Below are 26,578 nucleotides of genomic sequence, written 5' to 3' on the forward strand. Positions count from 1 at the left end.
GCGGACGAATCAGACCTTGGAGGCATATTTGAGGTGTTTTGTGTCTGCAGATCAGGATGATTGGGTTGCTTTTTTGCCTTTAGCGGAGTTTGCCCTCAATAATCGGGCCAGCTCTGCCACCTTGGTGTCTCCCTTTTTCTGTAATTCGGGGTTTCATCCTCGATTTTCTTCTGGTCAGGTGGAATCTTCGGATTGTCCTGGAGTGGATGCTGTGGTGGAGAGGTTGCATCAGATTTGGGGGCAGGTAGTGGACAATTTGAAGTTGTCCCAGGAGAAGACCCAGCTTTTTGCCAACCGCCGGCGTCGGGTTGGTCCTCGGCTTTGTGTTGGGGACTTGGTGTGGTTGTCTTCTCGTTTTGTCCCTATGAGGGTTTCTTCTCCCAAGTTTAAGCCTCGGTTCATCGGCCCGTACAAGATATTGGAGATTCTTAACCCTGTGTCCTTCCGTTTGGACCTCCCTGCATCTTTTTCTATTCATAATGTTTTTCATCGGTCATTATTGCGCAGGTATGAGGTACCGGTTGTGCCTTCCGTTGAGCCTCCTGCTCCGGTGTTGGTTGAGGGCGAGTTGGAGTACGTTGTGGAAAAAATCTTGGACTCCCGTGTTTCCAGACGGAAACTCCAGTATCTGGTCAAATGGAAGGGATACGGTCAGGAGGATAATTCTTGGGTGACTGCCTCTGATGTTCATGCCTCCGATTTGGTCCGTGCCTTTCATAGGGCTCATCCTGATCGCCCTGGTGGTTCTGGTGAGGGTTCGGTGCCCCCTCCTTGAGGGGGGGGTACTGTTGTGAAATTGGATTTTGGGCTCCCCCTGTGGCCACTGGTGGAATTGAACTGGTGTGCATCATCCTCTCTGTTCACCTGTTTCCATCAGGATGTGGGAGTCGCTATTTAGCCTTGCTCCTCTGTCACTTCCATGCCGGTCAACATTGTAATCAGAAGCCTTTCTGTGCATGTTCCTGGTGCTAGACAACTCCCAGCTAAGTTGGACTTTAGTCCTTGTTTGTTTTTGCATTTTGTTCCAGTTCACAGCTGTAGTTTCGTTTCTGTGTCTGGAAAGCTCTTGTGATCTGAAATTGCCACTCTGATGTTATGAGTTAATACTAGAGTCTTAAAGTAATTTCAGGATGGTGTTTTGATAGGGTTTTCAGCTGACCATGAAAGTGCCCTTTCTGTCTTCCTGCTATCTAGTAAGCGGACCTCAATTTTGCTAAACCTATTTTCATACTACGTTTGTCATTTCATCTAAAATCACCGCCAATATTTGTGGGGGCCTCTGTCTGCCTTTCGGGGAAATTTCTCTAGAGCTGAGCCAGGACTATATTTTCCTCTGCCAGGATTAGTTAGTCCTCCGGCCGGCGCTGGGCGTCTAGGGATAAAACGCAGGCTACGCTACCCGGCTACTGTTAGTTGTGCGGCAGGTTTAGTTCATGGTCAGTTTAGTTTCCATCCTTCCAAGAGCTAGTTCTTATGTTTGCTGGGCTATGTTCTCTTGCCATTGAGAACCATAACACACTCCTGCCCTTCAACTTCATCAAAAATACCAGCACCCTTTATAAGCCAGAAATGTCACTCCAGCTCACTTGCAAGAGGCGGCAAATTAATTAAGTGGGGTGTGCTTCTTAATGAATTTGGCGCTTTCTATTTCAGCAAGGCTGGCGTAGAGTGATTGTGCGCTACACCAGTCTTTATGAATCTGCCCTTCTGTTTTTTGCAGCACTGCAGAATGTAATGATTTGGAAATCTCTTATAGCTACTTTGTATTCACAATAGAACACAGATCAGAAGTTGAACATTTTTCCATTTCATTTAACAAAATTAACTCATTTAGAAATTGATGGCAACAACACATCTTAAAAAAAACACTAAACTTAAGTGTTACTAATGAAAAACAGCTGGAGGGTCAATTTTTCATTAAGTCACATGTCTATGTATAAAAACAACATAGAGGCAGAGTCTCTCAGAAGCAAAGATGGTCAGAGGCTCAACAATCTGTGATTAGCTACATCAAATAATTGTGGAAAGAAAATCAGAAAATTCTTCTTCAAATGTAAAATTGCAAATACTTTGAATATCCTACCATCTCATTGAAAGATTCAGAGACTATGGAGAAATCCATGTGCACAGGGATAAAGTCGACCATCAATATTGGATAGTTTTTATCTACAGGTGGCATTACATTAACCCCTTCATGACCTTTGAGGTATATATAAGTCAAAGTGGCTGACTAATCATCTGAACGGCTGTATAGCTGGGAGACCGTGGAGTGGATCCTGGGCTTGTCACCTGGAGGACAGTTTTGACAGGATAGCAGAAGGCCATTCACGTCACAGCCGATGCTTTGGCTGGAATCTAACTCTGTATACAACCAATGTCGTCTCCCCAACATGATTCTTCTTCTCTGACAGGAATCAAAGGGACAGTTGCACCTTCAGTGATCTGACCAGCTCCTAGCACACTGCACACACCCGTTCTTCTTAACTCTCCTGTGCTCCTGTCACAGCTGTCTCTCTAACTGCACTCCAAGATGGCCGCCTGCAACTCGGTCATCCTTCAGTTTTCCAGCTGACATACAGGTGACAGTCATATGAATCTGCAAACCGCTGCCATCTAGTGGCTAAAACACCAATAACATCTTTTAGGTTTACACAGGTAAACAGGTGTGGAGTGGGAATCTTCATCCACCCCCACACACCTAGCTTTGATGTGGGCTTGCACGTTTTCCCACACACGACGACTGATTTCATCAGCAATCTCGTGCCTTTAACAGCTCCGCCCGTGGCTGTTAATTTGTTAAATCCCGTTTTCAAATCACTGACCGCAGGATTAAGTAAGTCATTCATCCTACCCATCGGCGCCCCTGTCATGTGATTGCAGGGTGCCGATGGGTTGTCATGACAGCAAGGGGTCTGCTGAAGACCCCCCAACTGTCATTACGATACTCCTGTGAATGCCGTTTCAAGACCGGTGTTCATAGGAGATCATGACCTTTCAAGTCCCCTAAGGAGACAATGAAATACAGTAAGGCTGGGGTCACACATGGCGTAAGACAATACGCCACGTATTATACGTCCGTACTACGGCCGTAATACGGAGAAATGTTCCCAAAATAGTGATCCGTAATCAGGGTGTGTCAGCGTATTTTGCGCATGGCATCCTCCGTATGTAATCCGTATGGCATCCGTACTGCGAGATTTTCGCGCAGGCTTGCAAAACCGACATCTAATGGATTTATGTGCTCAAATGTTCGGGAAAACATATATACAGTATATATATATATATATGTCATTGTGACACATATATATATATTCTGTATTTAGATTTCAATCAGCGCGATATCTGTGAACAGCCGGTAATTCAATTGCTGGCTTTTCATTTCTCCTGCACAAACCCGACAGGATATGAGACATGGTTTACATACAGTAAACCATCTCATATCCCCCTTTTTTTTGCATATTCCACACTACTAATGTTAGTAGTGTGTATGTGCAAAATTTCTGCGCTGTAGCTGCTAAAATAAAGGGTTAAATGGCGGAAAAAATTGGCGTGGGCTCCCGCGCAATTTTCTCCGCCAGAGCGGTAAAGCCAGTGACTGAGGGCAGATATTAATAGCCAGGAGAGGGTCCATGGTTATTGGCCCCCCCGTGGCTACAAACATCTGCCCCCAGCCACCCCAGAAAAGGCACATCTGGAAGATGCGCCTATTCTGGCACTTGGCCACTCTCTTCCCACTCCCTGTAGCGGTGGGATATGGGGTAATGAAGGGTTAATGCCACCTTGCTATTGAAAGGTGACATTAAGCCAGATTAATAATGGAGAGGCGTCAATTATGACACCTCTCCATTATTAATCCAATTGTAGGAAAGGGTTAAAAAACACACACACATGATTGAAAAGTATTTTAATGAAATAAACACAGCGGTTGTTGTAATAATTTATTGTTCTCTCAAATCCATTTGCAGTCCCTCGCTTGGCAACATAATAAACGCACAAGATACATACCTTCTGATGTACTGTCAGGTCCAATGATGTAATCCATCTGAAGGGGTTAACTAATATTACAGGCAGGAGCCCTGCTAATGCAGCTGTGCTCCGTGCCTGTAATCCCCGGCGAATGAATGAAATGTAGGTCATTGACCTACATTTCCTTCAGTCGCGGTGATGCGCCCCCTGGTGGATGTCCTCATATGACCTGGAGCGTGGGAAAAAGTTCCCAGGCTGCAGTTCATGAGAACATCCACCAGAGGGCGCCTCACCGCGAATGAATGAAATGTAGGTCATTGACCTACATTTCCTTCAGTCGCGGTGATGCGCCCCCTGGTGGATGTCCTCATATGACCTGGAGCGTGGGAAAAAGTTCCCAGGCTGCAGTTCATGAGAACATCCACCAGAGGGCGCCTCACCGCGAATGAATGAAATGTAGGTCATTGACCTACATTTCCTTCAGTCGCGGTGATGCGCCCCCTGGTGGATGTCCTCATATGACCTGGAGCGTGGGAAAAAGTTCCCAGGCTGCAGTTCATGAGAACATCCACCAGAGGGCGCCTCACCGCGAATGAATGAAATGTAGGTCAATGACCTACATTTCATTCATTCGCCGGGGATTACAGGCACGGAGCACCGCTGCATTTAGCAGGGCTCCTGCCTGTAATATTAGTTAACCCCTTCAGATGGATTACATCGTTGGACCTGACAGTACATCAGAAGGTATGTATCTTGTGCGTTTATTATGTTGCCAAGCGAGGGACTGCAAATGGATTTGAGAGAACAATAAATTATTACAACAACCGCTGTGTTTATTTCATTAAAATACTTTTCAATCATGTGTGTGTGTTTTTTAACCCTTTCCTACAATTGGATTAATAATGGAGAGGTGTCATAGTTGACGCCTCTCCATTATTAATCTGGCTTAATGTCACCTTTCAATAGCAAGGTGGCATTAACCCTTCATTACCCCATATCCCACCGCTACAGGGAGTGGGAAAAGAGTGGCCAAGTGCCAGAATAGGCGCATCTTCCAGATGTGCCTTTTCTGGGGTGGCTGGGGGCAGATGTTTGTAGCCACGGGGGGGCCAATAACCATGGACCCTCTCCTGGCTATTAATATCTGCCCTCAGTCACTGGCTTTACCGCTCTGGCGGAGAAAATTGCGCGGGAGCCCACGCCAATTTTTTCCGCCATTTAACCCTTTATTTCAGCAGCTACAGCGCTGAAATTTTGCACATACACACTACTAACATTAGTAGTGTGGAATATGCAAAAAAAAAGGGGATATGAGATGGTTTACTGTATGTAAACCACGTCTCATATCCTGTCGGGTTTGTGCAGGAGAAATGAAAAGCCGGCAATTGAATTACCGACTTTTCACTAACAGCGCTGCGTATTTCTCGCAAGTCACACTGCTGGTCCGTGTGGAATCCGTATTTTTCTCGCCCCCATAGACTTTCATTGGCGTATTATTTGCGCAATACGCTGACAAACGCAGCATGCTGCGATTTTGTACGGCCGTAGAACGCCGTATAATACTGAACCGTAATATACGGCTAATAGGAGCAGCCCCATTGAGAAGCATTGTGCCGTATGTAATGCGAGTTTTACGTACGTAGTTTTTGTGCTCTTACGTACGTAAAACACGCATGTGTGACCCCAGCCTAAAAAGTAAAATAAAAAAAAGTTCAAATCACCCCCCTTTTTGCCCATTAAAAATGAAACAGTTAAAAATATATATATTTCATATCACTGTATTCGTAAAAGTCCAATCTATCAAAATATAAAATAAATTAATCCGATCAGTAAACAGCATAACAAGTAAAAAAAATCAAAATGCCAGAATTACGTTTTTTTGGCCACCGCAACATTGCAATAAACTACAATAAGAGGCAATCAAAACATTATATCTACCCCAAAAATGGCATCAATAAAAACGTCTGCTCAGGGTGCAAAAAAAATATGCCCTCACACAGACCCAGATCATAAAAATCAAAACATTACGGGTCTCAGAAAATGGTGACACAAGCAAACGTTTTTTTCTTACAAATTTCATATTTTTTTTTTTAACCACTTTAATTTAAAAAAAAAAATAAAAAAAATTACACGTTTGGTATCTGCGTACTCGTACTGACCTGGGGAGTCATATTACCAGGTCAGTTTTACCGTATAGTGAACACGGTAAATAAAGAAACCTAGAAAACAATAGTGGAATTGCACTTTTTTTTTTGCAATTTCAATGCACTTAAAATTTTTCCCTCCGCTTTCCAGTGCATCAGATGATAAAATGGTTGGTGACATTCACACATACAACTCGTCCTGCTAAAAACAAGACCTCATACTGCTACAGGGATGGGAAAAAAAAAAAAAAAAAAAAAGAAAGTGACTCTTGGAATAAAGGGAGGAAAAGAACAAAAAATGGAAAAATCACAAGATCATGCAGGGGTTAAAACAGTCATGATTCATGGCATGGGCTCAGGAACCCTTACAGAAATCATTATCTGTGAACATAGTTCACCGTGCAGACTACAAAAGCAAATGAAAAGCTCTATAATTAAAAGAAGTCGAATATCAACACTATCCAGAAACGCTGCAGTCTTCCCTGGGCCACATCTCAAATAAGAGACAGAATGGTGGAGCAGCGAGAAACCAACATCACACAAGAACTGGACAACTTTCGCTCTCAAAACTCCAGCAATTGGTCTCCTCACTTCACAGACGATTCCAGACTTTTGTATGAAGAAGAGGGGATGCTACACAATGGCAGACACGGCCCGGGAACAACGTTTTCGAGATGTGTTGTTGCCATCAAGTTCTAAACAAGTTCATTTTTTCACATGAAATGGAAAAATATGTACCGCAACTTCCTACTTCTGATACGTGATTATAAGATTTCCAAATCATTGCCTTCTTGTTTTCTTTACATTTTACACAGCGTCCCAACTTTGTTGCCACCGGGTTGTATATTATGTATATTTATGACATTCTCAGACCACTTCAAATATACCTAAGCAACAGCTATACATGAAAAGTTCCAATTATCAATTTTTTTGTCCTTCCTACTAAAGCATGGAGTAAAACCACAATACTATTACCAATTCCATTCTTGGCAAGGTAAGCTTCGAGCTTCTTATCTTGGTATTGCATCTCCCACATTCTAAACTCCTCACAACTCAATATTTTGTGTACGTCTTCCCACTGTGGAACAGAAAAAGTATTTCAGAATAAAATTATGCTCAGTAAAAGATATCCTACGGCTAGTGATGAGCGATAAGGCGTTATCCAACCATGCTCAGGTGCTAACCCAGTGATTTCGGCGTCCTCAAAAAATATTTTCGAGTCCCTGCGGCTCCATGTTTCTTGGCTGTTCAACAGCCACAACACATGCAGGGATTGCCTTAGGGTGTGTGTCCACGGTCAGTAAACGCTGCTTGTTTGACGCTGCGCAGAGCTGCAGCGTCAAACACGCAGCGTCCAGATGTTCCAGCATAGTGGAGGGGATTTTTTGAAATCCCGTGTCCACTATGCGTGGAAACCCGCACGCGGCGGGCCTGCGACTCCGGACCTGCTGCGCGTCTTTTCAGATCGCAGCATGTCCGTACACCTTGCGGGGACGCAGCGTCCCCGCAAGGCATAACACAGGGCCCTATGGGAGGGGGGCGAAGATCCCGGATGTGTACAGTTACACATCCGGCATCATCGCGTCCCAGAAGGGGGCGGGGCTTAGCGCCGAGCGGCTTCGCCGCTCCGGCGATACCGCCGGCCATCCTGAACGTGGACACGCAGCCTAAGGCCGGGGTCACACTAGACCGTAATACGGACGAGTGCTATGCGATAAAAAATCGCATAGCACTCGGCCCAATGTTAATCTATGGTGCAGCTCCCATCATCCGATATTTTCTCCACCGTATTTCGGATCCGAGGGAACTCGCAGCAGGCTGCGATTGTCAGCGTATCTCGGCCGAGAATCGCCAATGAAAGTCTATGGGTGCGAGAAAAAATCGGATTACACACGGACCTGCAGTGTGACTTGCGAGAAATACACAGCGGTGTTCTATAGAAAAGCCGGTAATTCAATTGCCGGCTTCTCATTTCTCCTTCACAAACCCGACAGGATAGGAGACATGGTTTACATACAGTAAACCATCTCATATCCCCATTTTTTTTGCATATTCCACACTACTAATGTTAGTAGTGTGTATGTGCAAAATTTCAGCACTGTAGCTGCTAAAATAAAGGGTTAAATGGCGGAAAAAATTGGCGTGGGCTCCCGCGCAATTTTCTCCGCCAGAATGGTAAAGCCAGTGACTGAGGGCAGATATTAATAGCCAGGAGAGGGTCCATGGTTATTGGCCCCCCCGTGGCTAAAAACATCTGCCCCCAGCCACCCCAGAAAAGGCATATCTGGAAGATGCGCCTATTCTGGCACTTGGCCACTCTCTTCCCACTCCCTGTAGCGGTGGGATATGGGGTAATGAAGGGTTAATGCCACCTTGCTATTGTAAGGTGACATTAAGCCAGATTAATAATGGAGAGGCGTCAATTATGTCACCTATCCATTATTAATCCAATTGTTTGAAAGGGTTAAAAAACACACACACACATGATTAAAAAGTATTTTAATGAAATAAACACAGCGGTTGTTTTAATATTTTATTGCTCTCTCATTCCATTTTCAGACCCTCGCTTGGCAAAACAATAAACACACAAGATACATACCCTCTCTGATGAACTGTCACGTCCCACGAAGTAATCCATCTGAAGGGGTTAACTAATATTACAGGCAGAGCTGCGATAAACCACTCGCTCGTGCCTGTAATCCCCGGGTGCTGAAAGGAAAGCAGTGATCTATACTTACATTCAGTCCCGGTGATGCGCCCCTGCTGGATGTTCTCATGAACTGCAGCCTGGGAACTTTTTCCCACGCTCCAGGTCATATGAGGACATCCACCAGGGGGCGCATCACCGCGACTGAATGTAAGTATAGATCACTGCTTTCCTTTCAGCACCCGGGGATTACAGGCACGAGCGAGTGGTTTATCGCAGCTGGTGCCTGTAATATTAGTTAACCCCTTCAGATGGATTACTTCGTGGGACGTGACAGTTCATCAGAGAGGGTATGTATCTTGTGTGTTTATTGTTTTGCCAAGCGAGGGTCTGAAAATGGAATGAGAGAGCAATAAATTATTAAAACAACCGCTGTGTTTATTTCATTAAAATACTTTTTAATCATGTGTGTGTGTGTTTTTTAACCCTTTCAAACAATTGGATTAATAATGGATAGGTGACATAATTGATGCCTCTCCATTATTAATCTGGCTTAATGTCACCTTACAATAGCAAGGTGGCATTAACCCTTCATTACCCCATATCCCACCGCTACAGGGAGTGGGAAGAGAGTGGCCAAGTGCCAGAATAGGCGCATCTTCCAGATGTGCCTTTTCTGGGGTGGCTGGGGGCAGATGTTTTTAGCCACGGGGGGGCCAATAACCATGGACCCTCTCCTGGCTATTAATATCTGCCCTCAGTCACTGGCTTTACCACTCTGGCGGAGAAAATTGCGCGGGAGCCCACGCCAATTTTTTCCGCCATTTAACCCTTTATTTTAGCAGCTACAGTGCTGAAATTTTGCACATACACACTACTAACATTAGTAGTGTGGAATATTCAAAAAAAAGGGGGATATGAGATGGTTTACTGTATGTAAACCATGTCTCATATCCTGTCGGGTTTGTGCAGGAGAAATGCAAAGCCGGCAATTGAATTACCGACTTTTCACAGATATCGCGCTGAATGAAATATAAATACAGAATATATATATATGTGTCTCAATGACATATATATATATATATATATATATATATATATATATACTGTATATATGTTTTCCCGAACATTTGAGCACATAAATCCATTAGATGTCGGTTTTGCAAGCTTGCGAGAAAATCTCGGCATACGGATGCCATACGGATGTCACACGGATGTCACACGGATCATTTGATGCGAGGAAATCGCATCCTCGCACTGCACACGGATCACTGTTTTTGAAACATTTGTGCGATTCTCGGCCGTGAAAAACGGACCGTTTTTTTATACGTTAAGTGTGTCCCCGGCCTAACAAACACAAAATCCCTGCATGTGTCGAAAGATTTTAGCAATTTCATATAACGAGCCACATTTAGCACTCTAATCTACAAATAAAGGTCAAGCTTGAAGGTAAAGTCCAACAATTACTTCATCTATTAGTACAATAGTATTTATTATGTAGCTAATTAATGGACTGTTATGAAACAGAACATAAATTGGGAAGAATTGGATTTGCTCCTTATAATCTGCTTCATGGATTTAGCTTTAATATTTCTCTGTAATATCTGCAATATTGTGCTGTAGTGATTATTCCTACCCAGTATTAATAGTAAGTGGTAGGTTGGGGCTGTTACCATCTGTGCTAGTATACTAATTACTGTCGCTGCGCTCATTTTTTTCTTTTATTTCTAGTCTTTTTATTTTCACTTTTTGCTTTATATCAAGCGTGATAACTTTCGACTCATAATTCACTGATGTTCAGGTTACAATATTAATCTTAACCGACCAGGCGATTTTCCATTTTTTGTGCTTTCGTTTTCCCCTTTTTCCCCTCCAAGAGCCACAACTTTTTATTTTTTTATTTTCCAAACTACATAGCTGTAAGGGTATGTGTCCACGTTCAGGATTGCATCAGGATTTTTCATCAGTATTTGTAAGCCAAAACCAGGAGTGGGTGATAAATGCAGAAGTGGTGCATATGTTTCTATTATACTTTTCCTCTAAATTGTTCCACTCCTGGTTTTGGCTTACAAACACTGATGAAAAATCCTGACCAAATCCTGATGCAATCCTGAACGTGGACACATACCCTAATAGGGTTTATTTTTGTTGGAGGAATTTTTACTGCATTCATGATGCTCTTAGGGTAGAGAAGACGTTTTTGTTTGCATTTTTTTTTTGTGATCTTTCAGCAACCGAAAAAACAACTCCAATATTTTGATTTTCTTTTTATCAAGTCAACAGATTGGCTCAATTATTTTTTTTTATGTCGCACAAGTTTATTTTTTATTATTTTTAATAGGGGGAACAAGGAGTGACTTAAAAAAAAAAAGTTTTAAAATAATTTTTTTTTTTTTTTTTTTAACTGCTCTTAAGGGACTTGAAACGGCAATTGTCCAATCGCTTACACTATATGCTGCAATACCACAGAACTCCAGAACATGGTAAAAATCACTGTTTTCCATTGTGAAGAGCTGGCGTTGTTCTGACTATTGGACCAATGCACATAAAGCGGAATCCACGGCTCTAAGGGATACAGACTTGGGTTTTATTAGAGATTTGTTTGCTGGTGAGTTTAAGTGCCCTAATCTCACCTAGAAAGTGTTCAGCCTCTGGAATCAATTTTTCCATTCACTGACAGTAAACAGCGGAAGACATGAGAGCTGGATCTCATCTTAAAGGGAACCTGTCACCCCCCCCAGGCGTTTTTAACTAAAAGAGCCACCTTGTGCAGCAATAATGCTACATTCTGTCAAGGTGGCTCTTTTAGTTGGGATCCCTTCCAACGCCAAAATATTCGTTTATAATTTTCCCCTCATACCCCTGTCCGAGGGGAATGTCTTTTCCCCCCGGACACAAATGCCTCCCAGCCATCCCTCAGCCCCTCCGTGCATCGGGCTCCACCTCCTCTGCAGTCATTAACGTCCCCGGCGCTTGCGCTGTAAGTTCCCATCATGTGATGGGAGTCGAAGGGCAGCGCAAAGTGCGCTTGCCCGAAAAAAAAAACCTGCTGTTGTAGTGTATTTAATGTCTGTGCCGGAAATGATGCGGTCTCAGCCTCTGAGCCTGTATTAAAGATGGGAACTAGACATTGGACATAAAAATATGTCCAATGTTGAGAAGGGTTTAAAAGGGGTACAGTATATTCATCCCAAATATTTATGGAATTTCCACCTATTCAAGAGCTATCAAGTATTTATGGCATTCATTGGGGATACTCCTTTAATTTATCCTAAGATTGCCACTGCAATTTGAAGTCAAAACTCTATGGAATTCTATTAGCACCAAATAGTCTATCAAAATGGTGGACAGTGCAGTGCACGTAGCCCATAGAGAGCAGTGCCATGTATGTAGTCCCGATAGAGAGTAGTGTCATGTATGTAGTCCCGATAGAGAACAGCGCCATGTATGTAGCTCTGATAGAGAGCAGCACCATGTATGTAGCCCCAATTCAGAGCAGTGCAGTGTATGTAGCACTGCCCTGTATAAACATTCTATTACACAGCCAATCACTGTATTCAATTGAGTAATATAACGCCCACTGCTTCTACTTTCTCCCAGTGTGATGCACTGATTTGCAAATTATGATCATATGTGTCACAAACCAGCTCTGTCTGGGTGAGGCCAGTTTAAAAGTACTTTTGCCCTATAACGGCCCAGGAAAGCAATTGAAAACTTTAAAAAAACATTGCAACCTGGGTACATTGTAAGTTTAGGAACCGCTGGATTTGACAAAGTCAGACATTGGGTCACTACTTTTCTGAAGGAAAAAGAAAAGACCCCTGTATTCTGAGCATTTTTTTAAAGGATGTGGTGGCCAAAAGGAAGGCATTGCCACCAGGTATGGACCGAGGCTGAAATTCAGCCCTGGCTTTTGAAATCACACAGGCCCATGTTGTCCCAGTCCCCATACACCAGATGGGATATATTACTATTATTACCCTGGATGGAGGAAAGCAAGATTTTCTACAAGACCAATATTTCTAATGATACCCGTGGCCTGCTGGGGTAAGTGATGGAGTCAGCGACTTTGTGCTCCATCACAACTCTTAACAGTATGGGTGTCCTGATAACAGATTCTGTTAACAATGCAGCAGCAAGGCAGCCCACGACCAGACAGGCCCTTCTGGCATTTGCCAGAAATGCCAGATGGCCAGTCTGGCCCCGATTGCCACCATATAACACCCCAAGTCTGAAGCTCCATGCAGTTACAATGTTCTCCATTTGTTTGTGTGGGTTTCCTCCAGAATTACCACATGAATGAAAACAAATACCGTAGATTGATTTATTGCCTAAAAGCCATCCTAAGGCTGCTTTCACTCATCAGTTTTTTGCCATCAGTCACAATCTGTTGAATTTAAAAAAAAAAACGGATCCGTCGCAGATTGTGAAAAACTGATGCAACAGATCCGTTTTTTCGCTGGACCCGACTAGCTGATCCAGTTAATTGGATCCTAAAAAAAAAAAAAAAAAATGGATTCCGTCACCGTATTCCGTCATTTGACGGATCCAGCGCCATAGGCTTCCATTCTAGCAAACGATGGACGGCGATGGAGCTGTCGCTGTCTGTTTTTGACGGACACAGAAAACGTTACTTTGTCCATTTTCTCCGGCCACTGGATAAACAATTTTCGACGGATTCGGCGAACGACAGATAAAACGTGAGGCCGTCAGTTGCAATCTGTCGCTAATACAAGTCTATGAGAAAAAAACGGATCCGGTGGCAACTTTTGCCGGACCCGTTTTTTTCAAAATTCGCTGGATTCTGACTGACGGCAAAAAACTGATGTGTGAAAGGGGCCTTAGTGAAGGCTCATGTGTCTAATCCTGACAAAAGAGAAAAGTACAGGAGCAAGTGACTGCATTTTAGGACTGTCATGAGACCATTTTTAATATTTATAAACCATGGACAAAGCCTTTAAATGATGCACCTACTTGTTTCTTGCAGTTGAAACACGTGCTCTTCTTACATGTCGGACATTCCATTTGTAACGTGTCTCTTTCATGCAAAATGCCAAATGGACACTGAATGAAAAACAGATAAAAATGAGATAATGGTATACAATGAAAAACATATTAGCTATAAAGATGGAATGTGTAATGTGGCTCTGTCAGAAGTCGCCAAGCAGCTCTAAAATGGCCACCACGGACAGGCTTAACGAAAGCCACTCCGCTTACCAGGTCCCAGGTGTTGCCCAGGCCTTCATCTTTTAACCCCTGTATAGGGATCTGCACTAAAAGGGAGACCCTGATCTGGGGACAAGTTGCTGAATGGTGGGTCAGGCTGGCAGGAGGGCTCAGGAAGCCAAATCAAAACCAAGAGGGCAGCAAAGATACAAAATCATCAGGCGGGAGAAACGTAAAACAATAAAAGCTGAGGTCAAAACAGGAAAACACAAATACTATGCAGGAACAGAAGCACAGCCCTTAACCAGAGGGTCACAAAGCGAGATCTGGCAGCTTCTAGCAGTAAGGGCTGTCCCACACGTCCAGATAATTCCGGTACCGGGAAAAAAAAAAAATCGGTACCGGAGTTATCCGTGTCCGTGTGCTCACGTAGGCCATACGTGCCGCCCGTGTGGCGAGTGGGTACCACACGGAGCGTGCAGGAGACAGCGCTAAAGTTTAGCGCTGTCCCCTGCATCGTGCTGAAGCCGCGATTCATATCTTCTGTGCAGCAGCGTTTGCTGCATAGAAGATATGAATAATAGTGTTTAAATGAAAGATCTATGTGTCCGCAAACGCTGCTGCACAGAAGATATGAATGGCGGCTTCAGCACCATGTGGGGGGACAGCGCTTACTGTAGCGCTGTCTCCTGCACGCCACAGGGACCGCACACGGAGAACGTCCGTGTGAGGTCCGTGTTTTACACGGACCCATTGACTTTAATGGGTCCGTGTAATACATGCGCTCCCACGAACACTGACATGTCTCCGTGTTTGGCACACGGAGACACGGTCCGCAAAAAATCAATGACATCTGCACAGATGCATTGATTTTAATGGGTCTACGTGTGTCAGTGGCTCCGGTACGTGAGGAAACTGTCACCTCACGTACTGGAGACACTGACGTGTGAAACCGGCCTAAGCTGGAGGCTTTAGTAGGCTGTGGTGCTTTCCAAGGCTGAGGGAAGGAGCTGATAACTTCAGCTGTACCGCACACACCCTGTCAGGGCTGTCCCACACGTCCAGATAATTCCGGTATCGGGGGGGGGGGGGGAAGAAAAAAAAAAAAAACCGTACCGGAGTTGTCCGTGTCCGTGTGCCCGTGAGCTCACATCCTCCCACCCCCTGTGCGCCCCCCCGCTGTTCAGAAAATACTCACCCGCGTCCCTCGTTGGCTGTCGCTGCTTCCTGGTCTGGCCCCATCTTCTCCTGTATGCGGTCACGTGGGGCCGCTCATTTACAGCCATGAATAGGCGGCTCCACCCCTATGGGAGGTGGAGCCACATATTCATGACTCTAATCGTCGGCCCCACGTGACCGCATACAGTAGAAGGGGCGGCCAGCACAGAACACTGCGAGGGAGGCGGGTGAGTATTTTCAGAACAGCAGGGGGGGCGCACAGGGGGTGGGAGGGCGGCGGACACATAGATCTTTATTTTAAACACTATTATTCATATTTTCTCTGCAGCAAACGCTGCTGCAGGGAACATATGAATCGCGGATTCAGCACCAGTGGGGGGGGGACAGCGCTTACTGTAGCGCTGTCTCCTGCACGCCACACGGACTGCAAACGGAGAAGGTCCGTGTGTGGTCCGTGTTTTACATGGACCCATTGACTTTAATGGGTCCGTGTAATACATGCGCTCCCACGAACACTGACATGTCTCCGTGTTTGGCACACGGAGACACGGTCCGCAAAAAAAAAAAAAAAAATCAATGACATCTGCACAGATGCATTGATTTTTATGGGTCTACGTGTGTCAGTGGCTCCGGTACGTGAGGAAACTGTCACCTCACGTACCGGAGACACTGACGTGTGAAACCGGCCTCAGACTGGACAGCAATGCAAGGTCCCAGTGGCCGGACAGAGTTGCGCCGTCCAGACCTTCCGGTTCTGGGATTTCTTCTATCACAGCGCCGCCCACAGTGTGAATACAGCAGCGCCTGGTGACAGAAGCAGACATGCAGGAGAAGGTTCTGGAGGAGATGTGACTGAATGATAATAAACTGACAGAGAAAAGCACAAATTAAAGTGAACATTACTAGTGTGGCAGCGTTAGTTCAGAATTTAAAGGCACATCTGAATGTAGTTGCCACATAGACCTTGTTCTGTACCATTCAGAGAACCTGTGGGTTTGTCTTATGGACACATATGCTGCTTTGGAGCTCAGAAAGCAATAACGCAATAACTATAATTAAAGATTAAATGTTTTTAAAGGAAATCTGTCACCAGGTTTTTGCCACCTCATTTGAGAGCAGAATATTATAAGGGCAGAGACCCCGATTCCAGGGATGTATCACTTACTGGGCTGCATCCTGCACTTTTAATTAAAAACAATTTTTTCTGATGCAGATCTACCAGTCCTCTGAATGCCAAGATCTGTATAAACCCCGCCCACACCACTGATTGGCAGCTTTCTGTGTACACTGTGCATAGGCAGAACACTCCCAATCAGAGGTGGGGGTGGGGTCTGACTACTTGTCAGTGGGTTTACTAGTCCTTTATTGATTTTCTCCTGCTGATAAAACAGTGAATTTATAAAAACTACAGCAACAGCCCAGTAAGTGACATATCACTGGAATCAAGATCTCTGCCCCTACATCATGGTGCTCTCAGATTAGATAGCAAAAACCTTGTGATAGGAGCATTTTTTTATTTTTTGAACGGAATCTATCTGATCATATCTTGTCACTTACATGACTGCACCAGCTGAAATTGGGCATCTCCAAGAGCGCTCTGTCTCTGAGCTTACGTTGAAACAACTCATGTGTTTCTGAATCAAGATAGTGATGAATCTAAAACGACAGGACATATGGAGAGTCAGTGTGCACATTAGTTTCACAATTATGTGTGTTGGGAATTAATAATTTACAGAAACGTGTCTAGATGTTTAGCTAAGACATTTTTATGAACATATACAACAAAATGTTCAAAACTTATGTGGCTAACACATTTATATGGTCACTGGTCAGACTGGTCCATTTATCCCCAACTTTTCATATCCATTTTTATATGATACCTGTGTGTCCAGTAAGTTAAAAAAACTCCATGGATTCCTCCGAGTTGCCTTCTTTCTCCAGATCAGGCATTTTGCAGATAGGACACACCACATGGATAATACTTTTCTCTTTGATAATAGAGGAGAAATGATGAATGAAACACATCTCACAGAAGGCACAATTGCAGTGCGTCATCTTCACAAACTGAAAGATAAAAGATCGACCTCTAAGACATATGTACCATAATATATTAATATATACAGTATATAAATATATACACACACACACTGCATACCTACATCTCAACCCAAACTACTCCCTTCCCTTTATTCCATACTGTGACTGATTGCTTTAATAAAATATAACTATAGAAACAATTAAATACTATATAAAAGCAAACCAAAGTTTTTCCCTTTATTTGAATTGCCAATAGATATTGGGCGAAAATACAGCAACAATCCTCCAAACTAATGCATCTTTATTTCCTAACTAAAGAGAGAATATACAGTGGCGTGTAAAAGTATTCACCCCCTTGGCATTGGGTTAGTGTTTTGCTACATTACAACCTGGAATTTCACCACTTTTTTTTTTTCTTGAGGGTTTGCATCGGTTCATGTAAAGAACATGCCTACAACTGCGAGCCACACAATAAATAGGACAAAATAACTCAAAAACTTCAATGTGCATAACTTTTCGCCCCCTAAAGTCAGTACTTTGTAGAGCCTCCTGTTGCGGCAATTACAGCTGGAAGTTGCTTTGGATAAGTCTGAGCTTTCCACATCTTGCCACGGGGAAATTTGCCTCCTCACACATCCCCCTCACTCACCATACCGTCTCTACACATTTCAGTGACCCTTACTTTCACATTCTGTCGCCTCACACATTCCCCCCCCCTCCTTCCCTATACTGTCTCCTCACATATTTACCCCCACCATCACCATACGGTCTCCTCACACATTCCCCCATAGCATGCCAAACTGTTTCCTCAACCACTCCCTCCACCTAAAAATTCCATCATACATTTCACCTCTCCTACTCCACTCTGCATATCATCGTCTCACACATTTCACACATCCCCTCCCCATAATGTCTCCTCAAACTCCTCCTGTCCCCAGTATACTGTCCCCTTTCCTACAAGATTCCCCAATAAAGCTTTGACTTCGGGTATGTGCACACGTTGCGGATTTGGCAGCAGTTTTCCATCTGGTTTACAGTACCATGTAAGCCTATGGAAAACCAAATCCGCAGTGCCCATGGTGCGGAAAATACCGCGCAGAAACGCTGCGTTGTATTTTCCGCAGCATGTCAATTCTTTGTGCGGATTCTGCAGCGTTTTACACCTGCTCCTCAATAGGAATCCTCAGGTGTCAAACCGCATGTGAAATCCACACAAAACACGCAGGAAATCCATGGTAAATCCGCAGGTACAACGCAGTGCGTTTTACCTGTGGATTTTTCAAAAACGATGCGGAAAAATCCGCACACGAATCAGCAATGTGGACCACTTAACCTAGTGACGTTCACCGCCTATGCGGTGCAGGAAAGTTATGTCAGCAGCATGATCAAATTACCTGATCACGCTGCTGATGTTTCCCTGACACGGAAGTGCGGGAGTCAGGGTTTCATCTGTATGCAATTAAAACTTAATTAGGTGAGCCGGCATGTTACACCTGCTCTGAGCTGGCTGTCAGCTTAAAAAGAGCCTTATCCCAAAAGGTGGCAGCAAAATACAACTGCCTCGGAGATACTTCTGACCGCCACATAAGATGGCTTGATGACTGCACCCAGGACAAATGTTCCACCTGCCCCCCCCCCCTCCCCAGCCTAGATATTCCCCTGCCAATGTCTAGATTTTGTCCTGTGCTACATTATTCTTATAAATCCTAAATTTTGCTATGGTACCATGGACTTCATAATTTTACGTGACACTCCACCTGGTGCATTAGTTTTTCGTGTTGTTACATTTGTTTTATATTATTGCATTTAGTAATAGAAGAAAGGTAACCTTTGAATATGGGTATTGCTCACAGCATATCTGACACTCGTGTGACAGGTACTGGAGAGAGGAGCTGTAATCTGGGCTGGAAGAAACGGCTTCTTGAATATCCTCCGTTCTCCATGAGCCATTGTTGATCTTACATAAATCTTCATAGATTCTTTGTTTCCATTCTAATTCCTGGGTTTGAAAATGACAACAATTGAGAATATTTTCAGTTCTATTTATATTTGGAATATGTTAATAATTATATATATATATATATATATATATATATATATATAGCTGGAGTCACACTACACCGTAATAAGGACGAGTGCAATGCGATAAAAAACTTCTAAAATCAGAGTGTTAGAGATGGAAGGGATCTCCAGGGTTATCGTGTCCAACCCCCTGCTCAATGCAGGATTCACTAAACCATCTCAGACAGATGTCTGTCCAGCCTCTGTTTGAAGACTTCCATTGAAGGAGAACTCACCACCTATCGTGGCAGCCTGTTCCACTCATTGATCACCCTCACTGTCAAAAAGTTTTTTCTAATATCTAATCTGTATCTTCACCCTTTCATCTTAGCCTTCTTTTTTTCCAAGGGAAACATTCTTGGATCCTTTAATTGTTCCTCGTAGGACATACTTTGCAGTCCACTCACCATCCTGGTAGCTCTTCTCTGAACTTGCTTCAGTTTTTCAATGAATTTTTAAAAATGTGGTGCCCAGAACTGGACACAGTATTCCAGATGAGTTTTGACCAAGGAGGAGTAGAGGAGGATAATTACTTTGCGTGATCTAGACTCTGTGCTGCTTCTCTTGATACATCCTAGAACTGTGTTTGCCTTTTTTGCTGCTGCATCCCACTGTTGACTCATGTGCAGTCTGTGATCTATTAGTATTTTTTACATGTGCTGTTAGTTCTATTCCTCCCATTCTGCAGATGTACAGTAATTTTTGGTTTTCTTGCCCAGATGTAGAATCTTGCATTTTTCCCTGTTATATACCATTCTATTAGTCGCTGTCCATAGTCCTGACAGCATTTTTATATTTAAATTTCTGGTCCCCTCTCTGGATCCCCATTCCTCCACTTCTGTATTTGGTCCGACACAGGCTGTTTTAGTGATATGATGGAAGGTATTGCTTCTCTGGCTTAGTACAACAGCTAAGACAGCCCCCTTCTTTGTACTAGCTAAGTCAAAATTTGCATGATATGAGCCGATTTGATAAATACAGTATGTTCAATTCATTATGATTTCTAAGAAATTAACTATAATAAATAAACACTCTATAAAACTACTGGTGATGTGAAATAAAGAATACATTATATATACAAAGTACTATAACCTATAACACGATGAAGCAATTCATTTTACATATGATAATAGTGAATCCACAGCATAATAAGGTCAGCATATATAAAGCCCATACCATACATACATGCAAGTTATCAGTTGCATCTTCTGTCTTTTTTAGGGGAACGACAATGCTTGGAATGTTTTTGCCGTTATCTGTTCGATAAAAATAAGTGATATATTATACAAATACAACTGCAAACTTTAATTAGCTTTCTCCATTAGTTTTATCCTGAATCATTTAAGGCCAGTAACATGATCCATCATTTACTTTTCTTGAATATTATTAATTGAAGGGTATTTTCCAGGATTGGGAAGAAAATTTGCAGTCACACTAGACGAGCGCAGACTTCTGAATCCTAACAGCGTGTGGTGCAATCGCGGTCAGGATTCTCCGGTATTGTCCGTGATCTCAAGTATGAGATTTGCTTACTTGCGGTCACGTGCCGACTAGATATACTCACCCTTGCTCAATAGAAGTGCGCAGGGAGAAGACGAGTACGTCTAGTCTGAATATGGCCGGAAGACTGCAAATCACATAGTTGTGCTCTCATGAACGCCCGCTCTCACCTGCAATACCGGAGAATCCTGATAGCGAGCACACTGCACACTTTCAGGATTCAGATGTCTGCAGTCACTCTCACTTTCACCCCAAGGCTGGACAACCCCTTTAAACAGTGCTGCACACTGCACTTTCTGTTCCTTTAAAAAAAAAAAAAAAATGGACAGAGCAAAAACAAACGCACGTCTTTATTTGCTAATGCACTTTTGATATTCCTTAATGTTCCTACTGTACATTTGCACTTCGATACAACTATGGGAATTGGAAAAAAAAAACCTGATACAAAAAGTAAACTAACCAAAGAGTGCAGCAGCACAGTGTATGTGCTAAGATGTATGTTAATATTGAATATGTGACATGTAAACTGCATCACTGCCATATAGAATATACTTATAAAATGAATTACTTGTCCAATATAAGACTGGTGGCCAAACTCAAGTTGGCTAATTTTTGTGTTTTAAACCACCAACCGAAAAGTTGTGGGGAAAAAAAAAAAAAAAAAAAAAGCTTTAAAAAGGCTCTTCCTACTTATTTCTATTGTAAAATGTCTTGATGTTCATACATATTCTCAGGCTTTGGAAAAAAATTTTTTTGCTGCTTTAGAATTTGGTGTGAGAAAAAGTTTATGACATGGCTGAAGTGTTGCCTGATGGAAAACACTCCAAACTAGACACCGTCTAAAGGCGTCTTTCACACGTCCTGATATTTCCGGTACTGGAAAAACACTACTGGCGATATCTGTACGTGTGTCTATGTGACAGTGTGCTTCATACGTGTGACAATCGTGTGCTGCATCAGTATTACACATACCAGCACATAAGAAAAGCCAACACAGATGGCGCTGTTATCAGATGCCGGGTGCTGAAGACCGCTCACATCATTGTCCCCTGCTCTGCCTGTGAACAGCAGGAGCAGGGGACAATGTTGACAGTTGTATTCAAGGGTAAAATGAAGATTAAGATAAAAAAACAATAATATGCCTCACCTGTCCGAAGTTGAAAGAATCCATAGTGTCCCGCGCCGTAATCAATCTGTGCGACATTTGCTCATCAGCATGAGCGGGGGCCGAAGGCGACCGATCATGCTGAAGAGCAGGGGAAAATAACTCGCTATAGTGAGAGCAGGCCTCACATGAACTGTAGTGACCTCAATGAGATCACAGCTTGCACCGTGACAAAAAGTCTCATGGTGCAGAGCTGAACTCATTGAGGTCACTGCAGTTCAGGGGCCCGGTTGGGAACAGAGCTTCAGTGACCTGCGGTAACCTCGAGGACGCCACCGCTAGTCACTGATGTTGCGCTCACAGCAACTCATTCTCCATTCATTCGTCCTGGACATTCGCATCTTGGCACCGTCCAGGTTGAAAACTATTTATCACAAACAGATTACGGTGTGAGACAGAACTTCGGACAGGTGAAGGATATGGTTGTTCTTTATTTTAGCTTTTTACAGGAGACGATGGCTTCAATGGAATGGGCGTTAGGCGAGTATAACGGTGTTTGTTATTTTTAAATAATAATTTAAAAAAAAAAGTATTTTTTTATTTCAAATAAAGGACATTATTCTGGTTGTTTGTTTATTTACAATATATGTATACCATTAATAATGGATAGGTGTTTTATGGATGCCTCTCCATTACTAACCTGTGGGCTTGATGTTACCAGACAATACAAAGGTGATATCAGCATCACAAATATGAACTCCACTTGCCACCGACACATTGAAGGTGGGAAGAGCTGAGAAAAGCGCCAGAATTGGTGCATCTTTTCTGGGGCTGCTATTTTTAGACTGGAGGAGCAATATCCAAGGCCCCTTAACAGCCTGAGAATAGCAGCCAGTCTGCTTTAGCTTGGCTGGTTGTCAAAAATTAGGACAACCCAAGCCATGCCAAGGCTGGTTGTTCTTGATAACCAGCCTTACTAAAGCCGACAGCTGAGGATTGCAGCTCACAGCTGTCGGTTTTGCTTGGGTGGATATCAAAAATACATTTTTTATTTTATTTATTCATTTATTTATTTATAGGGCAGCAGGCATCGGCTGATGAGTACTGGGGCATATTGATCAAAAGTATTCTATACTATCATCTGACTGCGCCCTAATTTTTTGTCCAAGTTTACACCACATATTAGTTGGTTACTTTGTGCCACAACTATGACTGATTAACCATTAACCTCTTATACAAGATCATGTCCCCTATTTGGATAACTCATAAAAAGTGACTAAAACATATCAAATATTGTTCAAGTCATGAAAGTTTTTTTGGTATAAGATTTGCCAGAAATGTGGTGCACTTAACTTGTTTTTGTTTTTAAATGCTTTACAGTATCTGTAGCTTTTACTGCATTTTCTCTATCCCTCACAAAACCAAAGACATGAGAAAAAAAACTGGCAAAAATGCTTGTCACCCAAACTACGCATGTAAATAAAACATATGAAAATCATAACATTGTTTATAGGCCCAAAACAGCCACAAATAAAATGTGTAGAAAATAATTACGGTGATTTTTTTTAAGTCTTTTGGAAAATGTACTCAGTAAATATTGAACTATTAAAAATACCAAATTACATTACCCGTTGATTAACTTTTACCTTTCTTTTTACAGAAAAACCACAGCAAACAGCGCTGAATGAAAATCTGAAACAATAGGATAGTAATAATGTCGCTCTGCATGCTCATCATATCATTTGCCTTAATTGGAAAATATTAATATTTAATATTAAAGGTGAGTAAGTCTTATCCCTAGTATAAGGGTGGATCAGAGGAGGTGCTGATAGTCGCCCCTCTAGCAAACTAATATTAATTGTTTATTCTCAGGATAAGCGATCCATTTTAAAATGCTGGGTAACCCCTTTTAAGATGTGTTTATTTTACATATGTTTATAATACGTAACAGAATTATCAATGACACTTTTGTGCATTAAAGGGAATCTGTCAGCACGTTTTTGCTGTGTAATCGGAGACCATCATGCTGTAGGGGCAGAGACCCAGACTCCTGTGATGTGTCACTTACTAGTCTCTGTTTTACTATTTCAATCAAATTTCAATTAAATTAGTGTTTTATGCGCAGAAGATTATCAGGGCTAGGTGTCTTGTGCCTCCTGGATCTGTGGACCTGAACTTAAAGGGAACCTGTCACCCCCAAAATCGAAGGTGAGCTAAGCCCACCAGCATCAAGGGCTTATCTACAGCATTCTGTAATGCTGTAGATAAGCCCCCGATGTAACCTGAAAGATGAGAAAAAGAGGTTAGATTATACTCACCCAGGGGCAGTCCTGGTTCTGTTCTGGTCCGATGGGCGTTGCTGTCCGGTCCGGGGCCTCCCATCTTCATAGGATGACGTCCTCTTCTTGTCTTCATGCTGCGGCTCCGGCGCAGGCGTACTTTGTCTGTCCTGTTGAGGGCAGAGCAAAGTACTGCAGTGCGCAGGTGCTGGGCCTCTCTGACCTTTCCCGGTGCCTGCACACTGCAGTACTTTGCTCTGCCCTCAACAGGGTAAATCAGTACGCCTGCGCCGGAGCCGCAGCGTGAAGACAAGAAGAGGACGTCATCGTAAGAAGATGGGAGGCCCCGGACCGCGACGCCCACCGGACCGGGACCGCCCCTGAGTGAGTATAATCTAACCTCTTTTTCTCATCTTTCAGGATACATCGGGGGCTTATCTACAGCTCCTGATGTCGGTGGCCGCAGCTCATCTTCGATGTTGGGGGTGACAGGTTCCCTTTAACAGCCTCACAGGCATATATCAGGCAGTTGAGTTTGAGGTCAGGAGACCTATGGGGAGTTTGTACATCGTAGTCTAGACATGAGAAACACTGAGGCGTGAATCTACCCTAATGCAAAAGTGCTGAGAAATAGTTATCAAAAATACTAGGTTTTCTTCATCAGGGTTTAACAAAGAGGAGCCTTAGTTATACAGCAGAGGAGAAAGCTCTGGTTTCAGATGAGATCTGTGTTTTCAAGGAAAGAAGAAATTAAATCTCACAATAAGGTACAACGCAGGGCGAAAAGCACCAGAATTCCTACATACAAAGACCCCTGGTGTAACAGGCCAGATTAACCCCCCACCCAGAATATACCCTGGGTATAAATTGGACTAGGCCAGATTATACCCCTCCAGGTCAGAATATACCCCAGCTGCTGTAGATCAGATTTTTCAGGTTTTTGAGAACCATTGAGTGATATACTCAATAACGGGGCCCCAGCCAGCACACTGGGTCCCAGGCAGGACACGGGGCCCTAGGTAGCACATGGGGGGGGGGCAGAGACAGCGAACGGAGTCCCAGGCAGCATATGGGGCCCCAGGCAGCGCACAGGGCCCCAGGCAGCACATGGGGGCAGAGACAGCGAACGGGGTCCCAGGCAGCACACAGTGGCCCCAGGCAGCACATGGGGGCAGAGACAGTGAACGGGATCCCAGGCAGCACAAGGGGGCTCCAGGCAGCACACGGGGGGCAGAGACAGTGAATGGGGTCCCAGGCAGCACAAGGGGGCTCCAGGCAGCACATGGGGGGGCTCCAGGAAGCGCACAGGACCCCAGGCAGCACACAGTGGCCCCAGGCAGCACATGAGGGGCAGAGACAGCGAACGGGGTCCCAGGCAGCACACGAGGGCTCCAGGAAGCATGGAGCGCACAGGGCCCCAGGCAGCATATAGCGGCCCCTGGCAGCACATGGGGCTCCAGGCAGCACATGGGGCTCCAGGCAGCACACAGGTGCCCCAGGCAGCACACAGAGGGGCAGAGACAGCATGCAAGGGGGGGGGGAAGAGACAGCGCACAGGGCCCCTGTGAGCTATCTCTGCCCCCCGTGCACTGTCTGGGACCCCCTGTGCACTGTGTGGGACCCCCTGTGTGTTCTTGAGTATATCACTCAATCCTGTGCGATGTCTGGGGCCCCTGTGTGCTGCCTGGGACCCCGTTCCCTGTCTCTGCCCCCATGCGCGCTGCCTGGGGCCCCATGCGCGCTGCCTGGGACCCCTATGCACTGACTGGGGCCCCATTATTAAGTATATCACTCAATGGTTCTCAAAAGCATTAAAAATTGGATCTACAGCAGCTGGGGTATATTCTGGCCCAGAGGGGTATAAACTGGCCTAGGCCACTTTAACCCTGGGTATATTCTGGGTGTGGGGGGGGGGGGTTAATCTGGCCTGTTACACTGGGTTATTTAGTGCTTTTACATTTTTGTGCCTCAATAGCCATTTTTGAAAAGTATCAGGAAACGTTGGTAAATGTGCCAAGGCTGCGCCAATATTTTGGTGGTAAATATTGTTCAAAAGTAAATCAAGCAAGAGGCAACGCAAGAAAAAGAAAAGCGTCTAGCATTTCTGTAATTCTAAGGCCATAGCTAATAATCTCCTTGTAATTAATGTCTAATGAGAGGATTCCGAGACTGTTATATAAAAATACAACTGACCTGGAAGCAGCCATGTCCTTTTGTATTTATTTTCATAGTATCTGTGGAACAGAAGAAAATGTTACAGTACAAAGGCTTATAGTATTATATATCTATCTACATACCAAATTATACAGCAGTGTACTGTGGGCTTCAAGATAATATGCAGAATATGCAAACAACGAATATATCAACTCTTAGCTGCATGACTGCTATATAGAATATGCATATAAAATCGGGGTACTTAATGCACATATTGGCTAGTAATACAGTGTGGTGGCTATCATATGGTGTAGGACCTAATATGGAGGGTCCTCATACA

The 26,578-nt window shown here is 43.8% G+C and overlaps 1 protein-coding gene across 1 annotated transcript in view; it reads right to left on the bottom strand.

The window, feature by feature from the left end:
* LOC143782854 (E3 ubiquitin-protein ligase RNF31-like) overlaps nucleotides 1–26,578 on the bottom strand; it is a 346,633-nt gene that overhangs the window by 46,205 nt on the left and 273,850 nt on the right. The window contains exons 2-5 of the mRNA XM_077270773.1: nucleotides 16,983–17,006; nucleotides 16,660–16,758; nucleotides 13,732–13,821; nucleotides 7,086–7,188 (exon numbers count right to left, since the gene is read on the bottom strand). Coding sequence (XP_077126888.1) covers nucleotides 7,086–7,188; nucleotides 13,732–13,821; nucleotides 16,660–16,758; nucleotides 16,983–17,006 — 316 coding nt within the window. The remainder of the gene's footprint in view (nucleotides 1–7,085; nucleotides 7,189–13,731; nucleotides 13,822–16,659; nucleotides 16,759–16,982; nucleotides 17,007–26,578) is intronic.

Source organism: Ranitomeya variabilis, chromosome 6 (genome assembly GCF_051348905.1).
Source record: "Ranitomeya variabilis isolate aRanVar5 chromosome 6, aRanVar5.hap1, whole genome shotgun sequence".
Lineage (NCBI taxonomy): Eukaryota > Metazoa > Chordata > Amphibia > Anura > Dendrobatidae > Ranitomeya > Ranitomeya variabilis.